At 38.3% G+C, this 17,139-nt stretch overlaps 1 protein-coding gene across 2 annotated transcripts in view; it reads left to right on the top strand.

Annotated features, from left to right (window-relative positions):
- Positions 1-17,139, top strand: part of GPD2 (glycerol-3-phosphate dehydrogenase 2) — a 164,357-nt gene that overhangs the window by 57,420 nt on the left and 89,798 nt on the right. For both annotated transcript variants that reach the window (XM_062186967.1, XM_062186959.1), the window contains exons 4-6: positions 10,239-10,363; positions 11,690-11,787; positions 14,964-15,127. In XM_062186967.1, coding sequence (XP_062042951.1) covers positions 10,239-10,363; positions 11,690-11,787; positions 14,964-15,127 — 387 coding nt within the window. The remainder of the gene's footprint in view (positions 1-10,238; positions 10,364-11,689; positions 11,788-14,963; positions 15,128-17,139) is intronic.

The raw sequence follows: 17,139 nt of genomic DNA on the forward strand, positions 1-17,139 counted from the left end.
ATGGGGTCTTCATAGAAAACATTTATTTGCATTCTCATTGTCCATATTTTCTTGGGAATCAATTTTCATTGGTTACATTTGGGGATATTATTTTATAGATTTAATATACACAATTCTCCTCACGTTCTCCTGCAGGTCTTTGGGATCAATAGAAATTGCCTCACTGTTTAACACCTCTGTGTCTAGATTCTGGACAGAAGCACAACCCTGAATCCCAACATGGGCACTTTGCTCCCAAAGGAAACTGGGATGAGGAGAATTTGATAAATGTATTCACTTCCTTGGTGTTCTCCAGGGTGTCTCCTTTAGGTTATTAACATTCTTTTATGTGACTTTACCTGTATGCATCTGGGATCACCTAGTACATTTTTGGTTTAAAAATTGATTTGTAAAGCTTACGTTGGTGGCTTCAGTTCAAATTCCAGAGAATACTGCATCTTGCTGGAGAAACATTCACTGTAGTTCTCTTGTTTGAAAATATATATAAAAAGGTCCTTTTCTTTTATAGATAGTATCCAGTTAGCAGTCTCTGGAGTCTCAGTGTCATTTCTGCAAGTTTAAGGCACAGGTTTTGGCATTAGTATGAACTGGGATCAACTCTTGCTTTATTGCTTCCTAGCTTAGTGTCCATCTTTACAGATAGCTTCAAGATTCTTAGGCTGGCACCGTGGCTTAACAGGCTAATCCTCCACCTTCCGGCGCTGGCATACCGGGTTCTAGTCCTGGTTGGGGCGCCGGATTCTATCCTGGTTGCCCCTCTTCCAGTCCAGCTCTCTGCTGTGGCCCGGGAAGGCAGTGGAGGATGGCCCAAGTCCTTGGGCCCTGCACCCGCATGGGAGACCAGGAGAAGCACCTGGCTCTTGGCTTCGGATCAGCGAGATGCGCCGGCTGCAGCGGCCATTGGAGGGTGAACCAGCGGCAAAAAGGAAGACCTTTCTCTCTGTCTCTCTCTCTCTCTCTCTCACTATCCACTCTGCCTGTCAAAAAAAAAAAAAAAAAAAAAAAAAAAAGATTCTTACGTATAAATGGAGGGTAACAGTAACACTTTTTTTCTGTACACAAAGGTTAGGAAAAAGGAGGAAGTTATGCATTGCAGAAAAAAATATAGAAAAGGAGAGCTATGGAGACTGTGTACTCTGAGAATTACAGGTCTACACCCTCAGGACCTCTCCCCAACTCATCCTCCATGAAGGCAGGAGAACACTCCACTTTCAGAGATAGAATCACAGAAGATGAACGTTTACTGATTGCTGGACACTGTTAATGAAATTTCCCTTAAAAGTAATGTGGAAATTTAACAGAATTTTAATTAATAGCAACTTCCTTCAGTAGAGGTCAAAGAATACTTGAGAAATTGTGCTGACCCTTATCTAGAGAACTGTAAGATTTACTAGATTAATTTTAAAGAAGAACTCATAAGGAGGTAGAGACCTATGGGATATTAAAGTGTTTTCTAACTGTACCTAAATAATTTGGTAAATGAATAACAGATCAGTGGGACAAAGTAACAATTGAGAAATATATGTGTATACACAAAGTTTAGAATACAATAGTTCCAGCATTTCAAATCTGTCATTATTTCTTACTTAACAAATGATGTTAGAATGTTCATTCCCCATGTATATACATATATGTGTGTGTATGTATATATACTCATGTATATATTCTATCATATTCATGTTGATCAAAGATTTTAACAGTAAACATCATAAAATTGTTAGAAGAAAGTAATAGTTTTTAAGGTATTTTTAAGGTGGAAATGTGTTTTTAAGCATTATACCAAAAAAGCTGTAAAGGTAAAGCCTACTGAATTTGATTTCATAGAAATTAAAATTTATCTGGGGCAAAATATAAAATAAGAACATATAAAATTTGGAAAACATTTATAACACCAAAAGCACAAACTTTATTTCAATTATTTCCCACTTTACTAAATCCCTTTGTTTTGGTGTATCTGTGATAGACAACATGTAGATGGATTTTATTTATTTTTATCATTACTTGTATACTTGATAGATTTTACTTTTTTTAAATTTTAAAATTTATTTGAAAGGTAGAGAGACAGAGAAAGAGATATAGAGACAGAGATTTTTCATCTGCTGGTTCAGTACCTAAATGCCTGAAATAGCCAGTGTTGGACAAGGTTGAAGCTAGGGGCCTAGAACTCAATCTGGGTCTCTCATGTGGGTGCCAGCAACTCAAGTACATGAACCATCATCTGTTAGCCCCAGTGTTAGTCAGTGGGAATCTGGAATTGAGATATGAGCCTGGGCTCAAACCCAGGGATGCTGATAGGATATAGACATCTCAAGTGACGACTTAATTGCCACACCAAACTCCCATGCCTAGACCATACCTTTTCTTTAAAAATTTTTACTCATTTATGTGCATTTTATTTGAAAGTCAGAGGGACAGAGACAGAGAGAACAAGAGAGATCTTCTATCCTCTGGCCTGCGATAGCCAAGACAGAGTCTGGCCAAAGTGGGAGCCTGGAACTCAATCTCAGTCTCTCACACGGGTGGCAGGGACCCATCCACTGGAACCATCACTTGCTGCTTCCCAGAGTGATCATCAGGAATCTGGAATCAGTAGCAGAGGCAGGACTCAAACCCAGGCACTCTAATAGGGGACGCAGACATCCAAGATATCTTCACAACTGTGCCTAGTGCCTACCCCTATATCTTCTAATACAGGCATTTAATCCATTTATACTTAAGTTTATTCCACATTCCTTTCCCTTCTTTCTGTCCTTCATATTAGATCAGTCTTGTATCACACTCTGTTTCCATACCCCAAACTCTACAGATAGAGTTACTACCTCCTTCAGGTCTCATCAGGGACTTTTTATAGAACTAAACCAAGTATTTGCCCTTTGTTGATTTTGGGGACCATACTCACTAACGGCTAGGCTAGCTGGTGCATTGGCCCTGATGTTGATGGCTAGGCCACATGGCCTAGCAGATGGTCCCCAGGCCCTGACAGTAGTCAGGAAAAGCTTATTAATTAACCTTGTCTAACAGGAGGAGTTTCATCATTTACCTTTCTCACAATGGGCTGTTGTTTTCCTCTTACCCTGCACTCAAATCTTGGCTGCTTTGCCTGTTTCTAAACTCTGAGCCTAGCAAGACAGAACTTTTTAGCCTAAAACGTCTACTCAGAATTTCTGCTACATTTCTGGTACATTTGTCTTATTTTTGAATCAACCATGTCCTTTAAAAACAAATAAAACTTTCTCTGTGTTTGGAGAAGACAAAGAGTTCAAAACTGAGCTTACAATGCCGTACTGATCAGAATGTTATTGATAACTATATTTATAATAGCAAAAACTGGAGTCTGACCTAATAAATTAAGGTGTAGTAATTTATTGCAAAGAGGCAAATGTATAAATATATACAGAGAAAATAGCTATGCTACACTGTAAGTTGAAAAAGCAAGTTGGGAAGTATTAAGTTTACTTGATTTTAAACAAAAAAGATACACAGGTTGTGCACTTTCATAAGCAATAAAAGTTTGATGAAACACATTGTAACTGAAAGGTCAGCAGTGTATTATTTTCTCTTTCCAGCCTCCCATGTTGTTTAGATATTTTCCTTCTCTTTGAACACAGGCTGTTTTTACATTAATAAAGTAAAAAGAGAAAGCAACAATAGCAATTATCTTATTTCACCAAGTTCTATTATCAAAATATTATAGCTTGATGCAGTTTTGTGACTCCATAATCACATGGGTACTTAATGTACACTAGGAATGTTAGTGATATATCCTGACAGCATATCTTTATTAATAATTTATGTTTCCTAATATAAACATACAAATAAACATTAAACAGCCAATCTAATAGTATATAATTCTGCACAATGCTAACATTTGCTTTTAAAACAATACCAGGCCAAGGCATGGAATCCTGATAATGAAGATTAACAAGTCAGGGTTACTTTACAGTTTTACAGGGGTGTTATTATTATTTTTTTTAATAGAAAGTGGTCCTTAATATAAAACGTTCAGCCTTTGGGTTAGTCCTTTTTCTAATTAATGGCCACAGCTATCTGAAATCCTAAATTGTGAACCCAGTGCTCATCCCAAAACAGATAATCTCAATGTTTCTTAAACAATACCATTTTCCTTTATGGAATATGTGAGTTTGATACTGATTGCAAAGTGTGTTAAATTTTATGATTTGTGTATTATTACCCTGGTACCTCTGATAGTTATTTTGAAGCAGTTACTCTCTCCTTTCTACTCAAGAATACCTTAATGATGACATTTCTTAAAATTTATTCTAATGAAATAATTAAAGATACATGAAGTTGAAATGCAAGTATAATCTTGTGGTACTATCTGTAATAATGAAAAAATAAAATAATCCAAATGTTCCAAAATAAGGAATGCAATAAATTAATCATTGTAAATATTTAATGTCATACCATCCACACATTTATTTACTGATGTGGAGAAATGTTTACAATAAACAGTGTTAAATGAAAAAAAAATTAAATTAAATATACCATATGATTCTATTTTTGTAAAAGTGTACATATGTGAATATATACATGCATTGAAAATGTGAACATTTGAACACCCAAATGTCAACTGTGGTTATCTTTGAGTGGTGTAATTACAGGAGAGTTTTATTTTGTTCTCTTTGCTTCTCTGCATTTATTATATGGAGCATGTTTTCATGCATAATAAGATAATCAGTAAAGGGTATTAAAATATACTTCTGTTCTACTTCATCTTGTGAAAGTTAAATGTCGTACCATTTCTCCCCTTAGATTGTAATCATCCCCCTATACTCATCCAACTGTCTTGATCCAGGAATTGGTTTGGTTGGATGTAGCTAGACCTTCTCTCACAGGTCAGGCAAGACAGAGCTGTGGAGAGCTGAGTTTAGTTAATACCTCTCACCCCACCTAGAAGATATAATTTAACTTGCTGAGAGACAGGTTGGAAGAAGAGAAGTAAAAGATAGATTTCAAATTACCATAGTCTTCTGATGAAACTAATCTTATACAAGGATTTCAAGTAACTTAGCTCCAAATATTAGTATTTTACTATTGTTGGGAAGTAATCAATAATAAAAACAAGTAATACCACTTCTAAATAATCTGGCTAACTCAGTAGTTATAGAACTTACTGCTTTCAATAAAAAAGTAACAAAAGAAAAAGCAAAAGCCTATTTCTCATAGGACCTTGAGCTACTTTAGTGAATTAGCCTACATGCACAGCAAGGCCAGCCCTTTCCTTCCTGAGTGTAGTGAGGTCACTCTTTCTACCTTGATAGAAGGTCTTCTCCCAGCCTCCTCAAGTCCCTGGCAACAAGTATTCGCTTGCATCTCGGGAACATTTTTTTTTTTTTAAGTTTTATTTATTTATTTGAAAGGCAGAGTTACAGAGAGGTATATCTATCTATCTATCTATCTGTCTGTCTATCTATCTAGAGAGAGAGAGAGAGATGGAACTTTTTTTTTTATTACCTTCAAACTTAATTATTTTATCCCAGAAGACAAAAGGCTAGCACTGAATACTACTTCGTGATACTGTTCACTCTGGGAGAATAAAATAACTCCTTCTCATTTCCTAATCTTATACTTAAGGCACCAAAAAAAATCAGTTCACAGTCTCAGGTCAGCAAGTTTTGAGAGGAGGAAAAATGTTGGGATTTTTGAGAGAGAGCATAAGTGACAGATTACAGTGCCACATGAGAACATCAAAAGGCTCTTTAAAATTCCACTGCTGTCACTGCAGTACGTTCATCTGTTTATGAGGAAAGTTGTGAGAAGCATTTATAACTTCTTATAATGTCTCAATTTTATGTTTCTTTCATACTTCTCTCATTTCCATCCAACAAAAACCAAGAAATTGAGAATCTTTTGATTGTTATAGTAGATAAAATTGTGAAATATTTTATTTAGACTATCCTATTGTGGTTCAGAAAACTTTTAGAAGTACTCAGGTTACATAGGGCATTAATGTATCAATTTAGCTATTTCTTTGGAGACAAAATTTTGGTGGTTTTGCTCTGAAAGGAGCAGTCTCATTTCTCTCTGTAGGGTGCCTTCTGTAGGGTGGCTTGGTGATCTGACCCTGAAAATAATGGGAAAGGAAAAACAGCCTGCTTTGATGGAGATGCACTTTTAACTTTTGTTGGGATTCACTAGAGTTTCTCAAACAGTATGTGGGAAAACTTTTGCAGTGTCTGCTACTGGAAAACACCAGTTTTAAATTGTTAGCTCTCAAATAACCTGAAAGAGCCTCCTGAGCTGGCTTGCTAATTTTTAGGGTAGTTTCCTGCCTCTCTCTGTATCAGTTGGCAAGAAATAAAAAAAAAAAAAATCCACCCTGATCACAGAGTCCATAAAATTCTCCGCTCATACTGCTTCTGCCCTGTGATGCTGTGTATCACTCTCCAGCACCATCTTCTGCTTTGTGACACTGGATTCTTCACTGCCCCATTCATGGTAGGTGGCACCAACCCTCTAGTGTGTCTCCTAACTGCAGCTCCCCTCACCCCCACAATGGGAAGTGTTGTAGATCATTAATCAGATGTATCAGTTTAAAACATTTTCGTGGCTCTTCTGACAGCATAATAGTGTCTCTCAAAACAATAACTGAGAATTTCTGTAAAAAGTTTACATTTTGTTCCTTTCTTACAATGCTAAAAGAGTTAACAAGTACACCCTGCTTCTTTGGAATAGATACCTTGAGTACAGTACCATGTTCCTGCTGTGTGTTATTGATGAAAAATCTTGTCCTTTCTAATGAGACTGTTTCTCAAACTGGTCCAGGACCCATATCCCTGTTTACAGTTATTTTCCCTTTGAAGAGGTCCATATACTGAAACAAGGGCCCATAGGACAGGACCCAATTGCCCCAGTGTGGATGAGAAGCCCTTTGTGATCTGCCTTGCTCAGTTCTTGTTCTGTCTCTTGTGTACCCTGCACTTTAGTCTCTGTGTGACAAGCAGTCCCTGAATAAATTGGGCCATTTCAAGCATTTGCCTCCCTTGATTATCTTCCTCAATGTGGTCTTGGTCAATGATAACCCCTCTTCTCCACTCCAGTCCTCCTGAGCACATAGACTCAGTCTTTCCCAGTGACACATCCTAAAACCTCCCGTCTTGGTTGCAGTTATTCTTCACACAGGAAATTGTGTCACCAGTAAACTACCCTCAGAATTTATCAGGTAAAACAATAACATTATCACCTGTTTTCTGTGGATAAGGAATCTTACCTGAGCCCTACCTGGATCCTCTGGCTCACAGAATCTCACAGGCCCTGGTGATTCCTACTCTCTCTCATGGTCCTTGACAGGATTCACTTCCTTCTGGTTAGACTGAGGCCTCAGTTCCCCACTACCTAATGCCTGGGAACCCCATCTGGTTCCTGAACTCACAACATGAGTGAGAGGGCAAGAGTGCTAGCAAGATTGAGTGCACTTTCCAGTTTTCCATAGCCTAATCACAGAAGCGATTAAAACATTAATTGCTGTATTCTGCTCATTAGAAGAAAGTTCCAGCCCACACTCTTGGACAGGGGACTACATACTGGGAAGTAAGGGTTTCTGGGGCCTATCTGGGAGTTCTGTCTACTGCAGCCTGTAGATACCTATGGCAGGCCCAGGTGAGGAACCTGTGGGATGGATGGGAGGCTGCTCATCCCCTTTCTTACTTCCCTGCCTGTCAGGGTGTGGGCATCTTGATGCCATGACTGTGATGCCAGGGTTTAAAGAGAGACATGCTTGTCTTTTAAATAATCTGTCTTTTAAATGCTATTTGAAAGTCAACTCCCTCGTCTGATCTTCAACTGAAGAAAAAAGGTCTATTTTTGTTCTGGTAGGAGAATTGTCTGTGTCGGACAGATTAAGAAAAGGTGATACAGCTCAATGAGACAATGAATTTCTAAAGTTGTTTGCAAATGTAATTTTGATTATATACAATTAATTTTGAGTTTATGCTTACCTGGAGTAAGATGAAAGTTCTCTGGATTTTCCAATTTGGCGCCTGTAAAACTCTGCTGTACTTTGTTCACTTGCCTATTTTTGAGTTAGAGTTTTCAAGAGTACTTCAAAAAGTTAATGGAAGATAGAATTAAACAGTCAGTTTATTTTGATGCAAAACATTTTTGACAATCCATGCATATGAGGAATCTTTAAAAAGTTCACGGAAAATGTATATCATAAAAATATGTACGTGAATTTTGAAATCTTTTTGCCTGAAAATAAACTTACCTTTTAATTCTGTTTTCCATTAACTTCTTGAAGTACCCCATACCTGACAGCCTGGTCCATGACTAATTTATTCCCAACATCTGCACTTTGGCTGAAAACATTCTTTTAAAAATAGTTCCTGGGAGCAGGTGGTTATCCTAATCTCTAAAACATCTGTGTCTCACATCCAAGCGCCTGGTTCTAGTCCCAGCTCTAGTTCCTGACTCCAGCTTCCTGCCAAACCCTAGGAGGGAGCACTAATGGCTTTAGTAATTGAGGTTCTGCTACCCACATGGAACCTGCATTGTTTTCCTGGCTCCTGATTCTGGTCCTGGCCCAGCTTTAGCCATTGGCAGCATTTGAAAAGTGAACCAGCAAATGGGAACTCTGTCTGTCTCTGATTCTAACATAAATTTTAAAAATACTAAAAATAAAAATATATTTCTTTCTCTTTAATACATCCAGTGTTAAATTTACTAAGCATTGCTAGGATTTTAATAGTTGAGAATTGTACAACTCTTTCTCTGGCACACATGCTTAGAAACAATGTCGTGGGTCTCTGATACATGTAATTTCTGTGTTATTTTGCTAGTTAGTTAGGGCATTAGCAATTTTTGACCTGGAATCAAAATTCTCAACTGTTCTTTCCATAGTTACCAAATGTTTTGTCCTTTTGAGTTAAGGGAATTGCCCTGGTTTTATGATGACATTTGGGTGCGATATTTAAACTGTTAAAAGTTATAAAAATGACCCTTTGATATTAAATATAGTGAATGACTCTGAATTGAGTGTATGGCCATGTTTTCCTGTATGAGATTTGTGAGTTCGGACTGCCCCAGATACATATTCTTATTATAACTGCATCCTATGAGATTCTCTCAAACCCCAAGACTGTGCCAGGCCATGGAAGTTCCACATGGTTTGATATAGGTGACCATTGCAGGTCTTTTGAGGTTTTGGCTTTAGAGCAAGCCATTGGTACTGCTGGTCATCTCCAATCCTGAGGAGGCTTGGCTGCAGGAAAACAAAATAAAGCAAAAATAGTTTTATGCCTACGAGACTTGGAGCAACCCTCACGTCAAGAGAGCAGGGCTGGCTTCTGGAAGTAGCCTCTGCCGACGCAAGGGTGAGGGACCTTTTTCTACTAAAGGCCATTTTGGATATTTATGCCATTATTCACAGGCCATACAGAATTATCAGCTTAAAAGTTAGCCTGCTATAGATTTCTTGAATTTGGAGGCACGTCTGTGGTTGCCTTAGCAGGGACAGACCAAAAGATCTCGCAGGCCTTATGCGGCTTGTGGGTTGGTTGTTCCACATCGCTGCAGCCTTGCTTTGTCAAGAATATCTTGTTTATTTAGCTTTTGGATATTCTGCACTGCGTTCATTTGTACTGGTTTGTACTTCTTTTAAATTCCAAACTGTTGTCATGTTTGAATGTTTTAAATTCGATGTTAAATACCTCAATATCTAAAGCTATTTTCTTCTTTTGTCCTCTGTTCTGGCACCTTGGATATCTTTCCCCATTTTATACGTATTGTACTACCACTCCAGATATGCTTCTTAACAGAAGTCAGCACCCAGGAGATCTGGTCTTACTGGTGCTGCGGTAGAATAGGTCAAAGATAAGGGGCTGGAAGGAACCTGGGCTCCTGCAGTGAGGGATGAACTTGAGTTCCAGAGGCTTCATGACAACACTGAGCCAACTTGCCAGGATAACTAGGTGTCAGGCTCTCCCTCGACCCTCTAAACCCACCAGTCTATGTTACTGCCATGAAATTGTACTGTGATATTATCTCGCTGTGATTCATTCGCCGTTTAATATGCTTCCAGTCCTGGTTTGACTTTTCCCCCAGGAAGAGCCTAAAATCTCTTCATTATAATATAGACAGTGTACTGCACTTTGAATACAAATTTATCCATGTTCGGAGTAATTTTTCTTGTGATTGTCTGTACCCTGGAGAAGTGCCTTTAATGAATTACATACAAATTGTGTAATTTAAGAAGTTAATTTGGTTTTCTGGTTACACAGGACTAAAAACAGCCCTTGTTGAAAGAGATGATTTCTCATCAGGGACCAGCAGCAGAAGCACTAAATTGATCCATGGTGGTGTGAGATATCTTCAGAAGGCCATCATGAAGTTGGATATTGAGCAGGTAATTGTGTATGCTGGTTGTTAAACAAAAATTGTGACTATGCCTTTCTACCCAATTAAATCAGGGTTTCTTTTCTTTCTTTCTTTCTTTTTTTTTTTTTAATAGCTTTTAACATTTCTTCCTGTTGGAAATACCTGTTTAGTGTGTTCTGCTGGAATATCTTTCAGGAGAGGTGTGTCAGTTCTTGTCTGCAGTATTACGTTAATGGGTAATCAGGGGCTTTTTCTACAGGGGCATGTCAAAGTAGCAGATTTACAAAATCGCTTTTGGACATGTTGCCTTTTAACAATTGAGATTGGGTTTTTGCCAATGGCCACCAAATTGCCACTTCCCAAGCAGTTTCAGGGGAGCTCTGTTGTAATGCGAGGGGAGTGCCAAGTTGATCCTCTTAACAGCAACCGCAATCATTCGCTCACATTGTCACTGACATACTCCCAAGGAAAAGATGATCTGAGTCATGCTTTTCTTATGTCACACTTTATTGTGTCCAGTCTGCCACCATTTGAAAACTGCCAAGGCAGTGTGGAAGATGACATTTCCCAGAGGGGTAAAAAAATCAGCTGCACTCCCTATCTGCTTTTTGTACATGAGAAACATAGCAGCACTGCCTTGACACTGTCAAGTTTTGAATCTGTCCCCCTTTCTTCTCTTGACAAGTCAGTTTTGAATCTGTCCCCTTTTCTTAACAGTTCTCTTCAACATCATGATGGATGCAAAGAAAATAGCATAGGGTTTCAAATCAGCTAATTTGTGATGGCCTCTGGCTTATTTATTCAACATCTACTGGCCTTAGTTTTCTCATTTGTAAAATTAGTATTGTACTAGTAACACTGGCTCCTTAGGAAGGCACAGTGAGGAGGACAGGGGTTAAGCAAAAGCTTTCTTGTAATCTGTAAAATGCCAGGCAACTGTTCAGCATTATCTTTGCTTGGTTTAGTGAAGGCAAGAAGGAAACTTTTGGCATGGATTTGAACAATGTGTTATCTCTTACACAGAGAAAATATTATGGAGAACTGAGAAAGGAGGACAATACAGAGAATGCAAGATAAATGGTTACAATAATCTTGTAACTCAAGTCAGGAAAATCTCTTACACCTGGGAACTCTGACAGCATGTTTTTCTCCTATGCAAATACAGTTAAGGCTTCTAAAAAATCTTTGAGGTTGACAGCATGATGTATTATTAGAAATTTGATTAGGAGAGAGCTATCCGCTCTCAGAGGTAGAAGGTTTCTGTGTATCAATCAGTTGGCAGGGTGTCTATTTGCCATTTGAAAATATTATGATCTGTTACTGCCAAACTAATTTTCTCTGTTTTGCTTTTCAGTATAGGATGGTAAAAGAAGCCCTTTATGAGCGTGCCAACCTACTAGAAATTGCTCCCCATTTATCAGCTCCATTACCTATAATGCTTCCAATTTACAAGTAAGCCTTTTGATATCACCTGTATACTCTTTGCTTGCATGAGGTCAATAGAACAACACAGTTTTAATGGAAATAATGCTTTCATGTGTATTTCTCTTCTATTAAGATTTATTTACTTATTTGAAAAGAAGAGTTACAGAGAGAGAGGGAGAGACAGAGATCTTGCATCTGCTGGTTCACTCCCCAGATGGCCACAATGGCTGGAGCTGGGCTGGTCCAAAGCCAGGAGCCAGGAGCTGCTTCTAGGTCTCCCATGTGAGTTCAGGAACCCAAGTACTTGGGTCATTCTCTGCTGCTTTCCCAGTCACATTAGCAGGGAGCAGGATCAGAAGTGGTGCAGCTGGACTTGAACCTGTGCTCATATGGGATGCTGGCATCACAGACAGTGGCTTCACCCTCTGTGCCACAAAGCTGGCCCCCAATGTGGATTTAATTGTTCCTGACCTTTAATCTTTTTCACATATTTTCTTTGGTGCATTTAAATGTGGCTTTCTTAAATTATTCTGTATCAGTCCATTTCTAAGGACCAGATCTTGAACTCAGAGAGGAGGTTATATTCTACATTTGTAACTCATAGTTTCTTTATTCCAGTTTCTGACAGGATAAAGATTAAGAACTGCATTTGCACTGAGGACTCTAAAAGAGCTGTTTCCAAAGTGTAAAATGACAAGTCTGAGCCAATCCCATATGAACTGGGAAACCAGAGCTTTCAGGTGTTTGAGGTGTCTTAAGTTAACCAAAACTGAAATTTTGTTAGGAGACATTAGATTACAAATTATACAATTTAATTTTCATAATGTTAGAGTTATCTATGAAGCTGCCTTAAGTTGAAATATAGATCATATTAAAAAGTAGATCATGCAACTCTTAGCCACATGAATGTTGTGGGGGCCCAGAGACTGATTTTATTGTTTTGTCGATGTTTTGTCATAGATTGCTTCTTGAACCCAGGATTTTTTTTTTAAAAATTTATTTTCATTTTATTGGAAAGACAGAGAGAGAGAGAGAGAGACAGAGAGATTACTCTGCTAGTTCACCCTCCAAATGCCTGCACCAGTTTGAACTGGGCGAGACCAAAGCCAGGAGCCAAGAAGAGAGAGAGAGAGATTACTCTGCTAGTTCACCCTCCAAATGCCTGCACCAGTTCGAACTGGGCGAGACCAAAGCCAGGAGCCAAGAACTTAGTACTGGTCTTCCATGTGGGTAACAGTAACCCACTGAAAATAGATACAAGTGAAAAATAAGAGTGGGAATAAGAGAGGGAAGAGATGTACAGTCCATCACATGTTCCCATGGACTTAACCCTAAGGGTAGAGCTATAAACTTGCCATGGGACTCCAAATTCCATTAAGCTGGGTGATACTAATGCCATCTTACATGTTAAAGTGATCATTTCAAGTGTGTAACTGATCATAAATGAGAATAAGTGTCAAAGGGATCACATAAATAAGACTAAGTGTCTGGTAATAACAGTAGATAGAGGGGCTGGCGCTTTGGCGTAGTGGGTAAAGTTGCTGCCTGCAATGACGGCATACCATATGGGCACCAGTTCAAGTCCTGGCTGCTGAATTTCCGATCCAGCTCTCTGCTATGGCCTGGGAAAGCAGTAGAAGATGGCCCAAGTCCTTGGGCCCCTGCAGCCATGTGGGAGACCCAGAGGAAGCTCCTGGCTCCTGGCTTCGGATAGGTGCAGCTCCAGCAGTCATGGCCAACTGTGGAGTGAACCAGTGGATGGAAGACCTCTCTCTCTCTCTCTCTCTCTCTCTCAACTGGGGAGTGAACCAGTGGATGGAAGATCTCTCTTTCTCTCTCTCTCTCTCTCTCTCTGCCTCTCCTTTTCTCTGTGTAACTCTGACTTTCAAATAAATAAATAAATATTATTAAAAAAACCCAAAAAACAACAATAGATAGAATTAAAAAAAGAGAGAATGATCCAACATGGGAAGCAAGCCACACAGCAGACTCAGAATGACAAATGCCCTAAACAGCACTCTGACCTCAAAATCAGCCCTTAAGGCATTCAGATGTGGCTGAAAAGCCCATGAGAGCATTTCAGGCATGGAAAGCCAAGACACTGTGGCAAAAATTCACATGAAGGATCTCTGTGAGTGAGATCCCAGTGGAAAGAAGGGGCCATCAAAGAAGGAGATACTTTTCTCTGAAGGGAGGAGAGAATTTCCACTTTGCTTATGATCCTGTCTAAATACTGATGGAATTTGTGGACTCAAAAGGCTTCTAAAGCCTTGGCAGCTCTTGTTAAGAGCTTTGGGTGATCACTGATGTCATAAATAGGAGTGTCTATTGTTAAATCAACAACAGAAATCACTGTGCACTTACTCCCCATGTAGGATCTCGGTTCTTAATGAGTTGTACTGTGAGAATTAATGGTAAAACTTGTCTTCAAACAGTACTTTATACTTTGTCTGTGTGGGTGCAAACTGTTGAAATCTTTACTTAGTACAGAGTTGGTCTTCTGTATATAAAGATTATTTAAAAATGAGTCTTAATGAAGAATAGGATGGGAGAGGGAGTAGGAGGTGGGATGGAAGTGGGGTTGGGAAGGTGGGTATGGGGGGAAAAACTGCTATATTCCTAAAAATGTAACTATGAAATTTGTATTTATTAAATAAAAGCTAAAAAAAAAACCAGTGACCCAAGTACTTGAACCATCACTGCAGCTTCCTTTGGTACACATTAGCAGAAGCTGGATCAGAAGTAGAGTAGCCAGGAATGAACTAAGTTCTCCAGCAAGGGATGCAGGCATCCCAAGCAGTGACTTAACCACTGTGCCAGCTGCTATCCCAAACCAGTTATTTCTAACCCTAAGTGCGCGTTGCAGTCACCCAGACTCTCGTGCTAGCCTAACTGAATCAATTTGGACATTTGAGGCCCAAGCATTGGTATTTACTTTTAATGTTCCCTGGAGAAGTCTAACATGCAGCCAGCTTGAGAACTGCTGCATTAGTATTGAAGGTTCACAGAGTCATTGACATATGTATACTTCAGCTAGATTTGTGTCATAAACAGTTATGAAGGTCTCCTGTGTTTTTGCAGTCCACATCCACTTCCAAGTATGCCTTTTGTATATAAATGTACAGTATCTCGTAATATAAGGTGACATTCTATAATATTATGCTCTGCTGCAAAACAAACCTTTCCTTGTATTTATGCTGCAGGTGGTGGCAGTTACCTTACTACTGGGTAGGAATCAAGCTATATGATCTGGTTGCAGGAAGTAGTTGCTTGAAAAGCAGTTATGTCCTCAGCAAATCGAGAGCCCTTGAACATTTCCCAATGCTCCAGAAAGACAAATTAGTAGGAGCAATTGTCTACTATGACGGTAGGTGACTTTTTTTTTTCAAATGAGATATTTTCCTATCTTATTTGACCCCATGCAACATACTTTGACTTTTGCAATGTAATCATGAGATAGTTTTTCATCCTTACTTTTAATGATAGTAGTAGATACACACATACACACTTACACACTCACAGATTTACCACTTTAAAGTGGCCAAAAAACTAGCCATACTGTTTTGTTTCTAATATTGCTGATTTTATGTATACCTTTACTTCTTTGCTTTCTACACTGTGTCTTATGGTAGGTTTTGTCCATTTCTCATGCTTATAAATTTGGACCCCATTCTCATGCCATTTAATTTGTTATATGTTTGCCAGTGACTACTTGCCTTATGAATATATTATAATGTGAAAGCAGCTGAGGATCTGTGAGGTTTTCTAGATGAAACCTCTATTTTCAAGGGGTTATAAACCTAAGGAAAAATGCCCCTTGGGTTGAAATTGACATGTTTATATTTTGCATAGAACACAATTCTTGAATGTATAATTTATATGATGAGGGTAGGTGAACATTGTAGCTTTTCAAGGAAACCTTCAGGTTTTATTGCTTATTTTATTGTTGTTAGATGTGTCCTAACAGTGACATTACCTAATTTACTGCATTCAGTGTTAGTTTTTTTAATATATATGTACAGTATAATTTTGTATACTTTTGTTTGAGGGAACTAAACATAATAGTTCTTAGATGGACTACAAAACACCACAACACAAAACAAGCAAAGTCATTTGTGAAATTTTACTAGTAGTTTTAAAGGGTATATGGAATTGGAAAATAGTTCAAGGATGTCCATTTATAAGGAAGTAGCTGGGCACAGATAGTAATTGTACATGTTCGAGAAGGCTTAGAAATTTTGTGACACAAAGGATGGATTAGGTTCAGTGTCTCAGTTGCCCTCCTCCCTATTATATGCTCTTCTTGATTTGGTGTTAGGTTGCTAAATCTTAGCATGAAGAAGTTTTTGTTATTGTTGTTAGTTTTCAGGAGACTGATATTTATACTTTATCGTATGAGATGTTGCCAAGTCTACTCCTGCCTTTTGCTTCTTCTTCTTCTTCTTTGCAGTGTTCCATTTCTGAATCAGTTCAGCTGTCTATCAGACTATTATTTATAAATGCAAAATGTGTATGTGCAGAGGGAGCAAGGGGGACCAGACTCAAGAAAATGCCCTATGAGCAACAATGTTAGAAAAATCTTAAGGGTCCTGGACAAACATTAAAAGCTAGAAAATTAACAGTTTGCAGTGCTTTCTAGCGTCTGAAAACTGCAGGGGGGCCACTTAACTAATTTCTCAGTGCCCTTGATTGAGCCTACATGTTAAAGGACAACCTTAACTGTGAATTTACTTTCTCTGCATCAGCCTCTTAATGTTACTTCATTGTAGTTTATTGGGTGATTATAGGAAAGAGGTTTGTGGTCCAGAAGGAGTAAGAAGGCATTCTGTGAATTCTGTGAATAGCATCCCACCTGTCCTGACACCGAAATAGTAGTGGCCTTTGCCTCTTATTACTAATCCTTCCTGCGCAAATCCACCTTCTATACCATGTAGCGTATTGGACACTAATTAATTTTGTGAGTTTGTGTGTATCTGAATCTCCTAAAGAGGAATTTAGTGAAAAGAACATCTCAGTTTGTGACTTCCTGTCATATATTTTCTTGGTATTGTTATGAATTTATAGATTCTTATTGATTCTACATAAAAAAACCAAGAGAACTCTGTAACACAATGTGGAAGAGACATTATTCTACTAGGATTAAGAAGAATAATTTCGTTAATCTAGAATTGATCTTTTAACTTGTTGTGCTTTGCAAAATTATGAGTTTAGCAGCAATTATTGAAGGATTCCAAAGTTATTACTTAAAATTTCAAATTGCTCTTTGGAAATTGGTTTTAAAATTTTAATTCTTGTACTAATGGTGTGAAAATAATTTATTCTAATCACTTGAAATAAATTTGGTTTTGGCCTTATTCTGAAATTATACAGGCCCAACTA

The sequence above is a fragment of the Lepus europaeus genome, chromosome 1 (genome assembly GCF_033115175.1).
Source record: "Lepus europaeus isolate LE1 chromosome 1, mLepTim1.pri, whole genome shotgun sequence".
Lineage (NCBI taxonomy): Eukaryota > Metazoa > Chordata > Mammalia > Lagomorpha > Leporidae > Lepus > Lepus europaeus.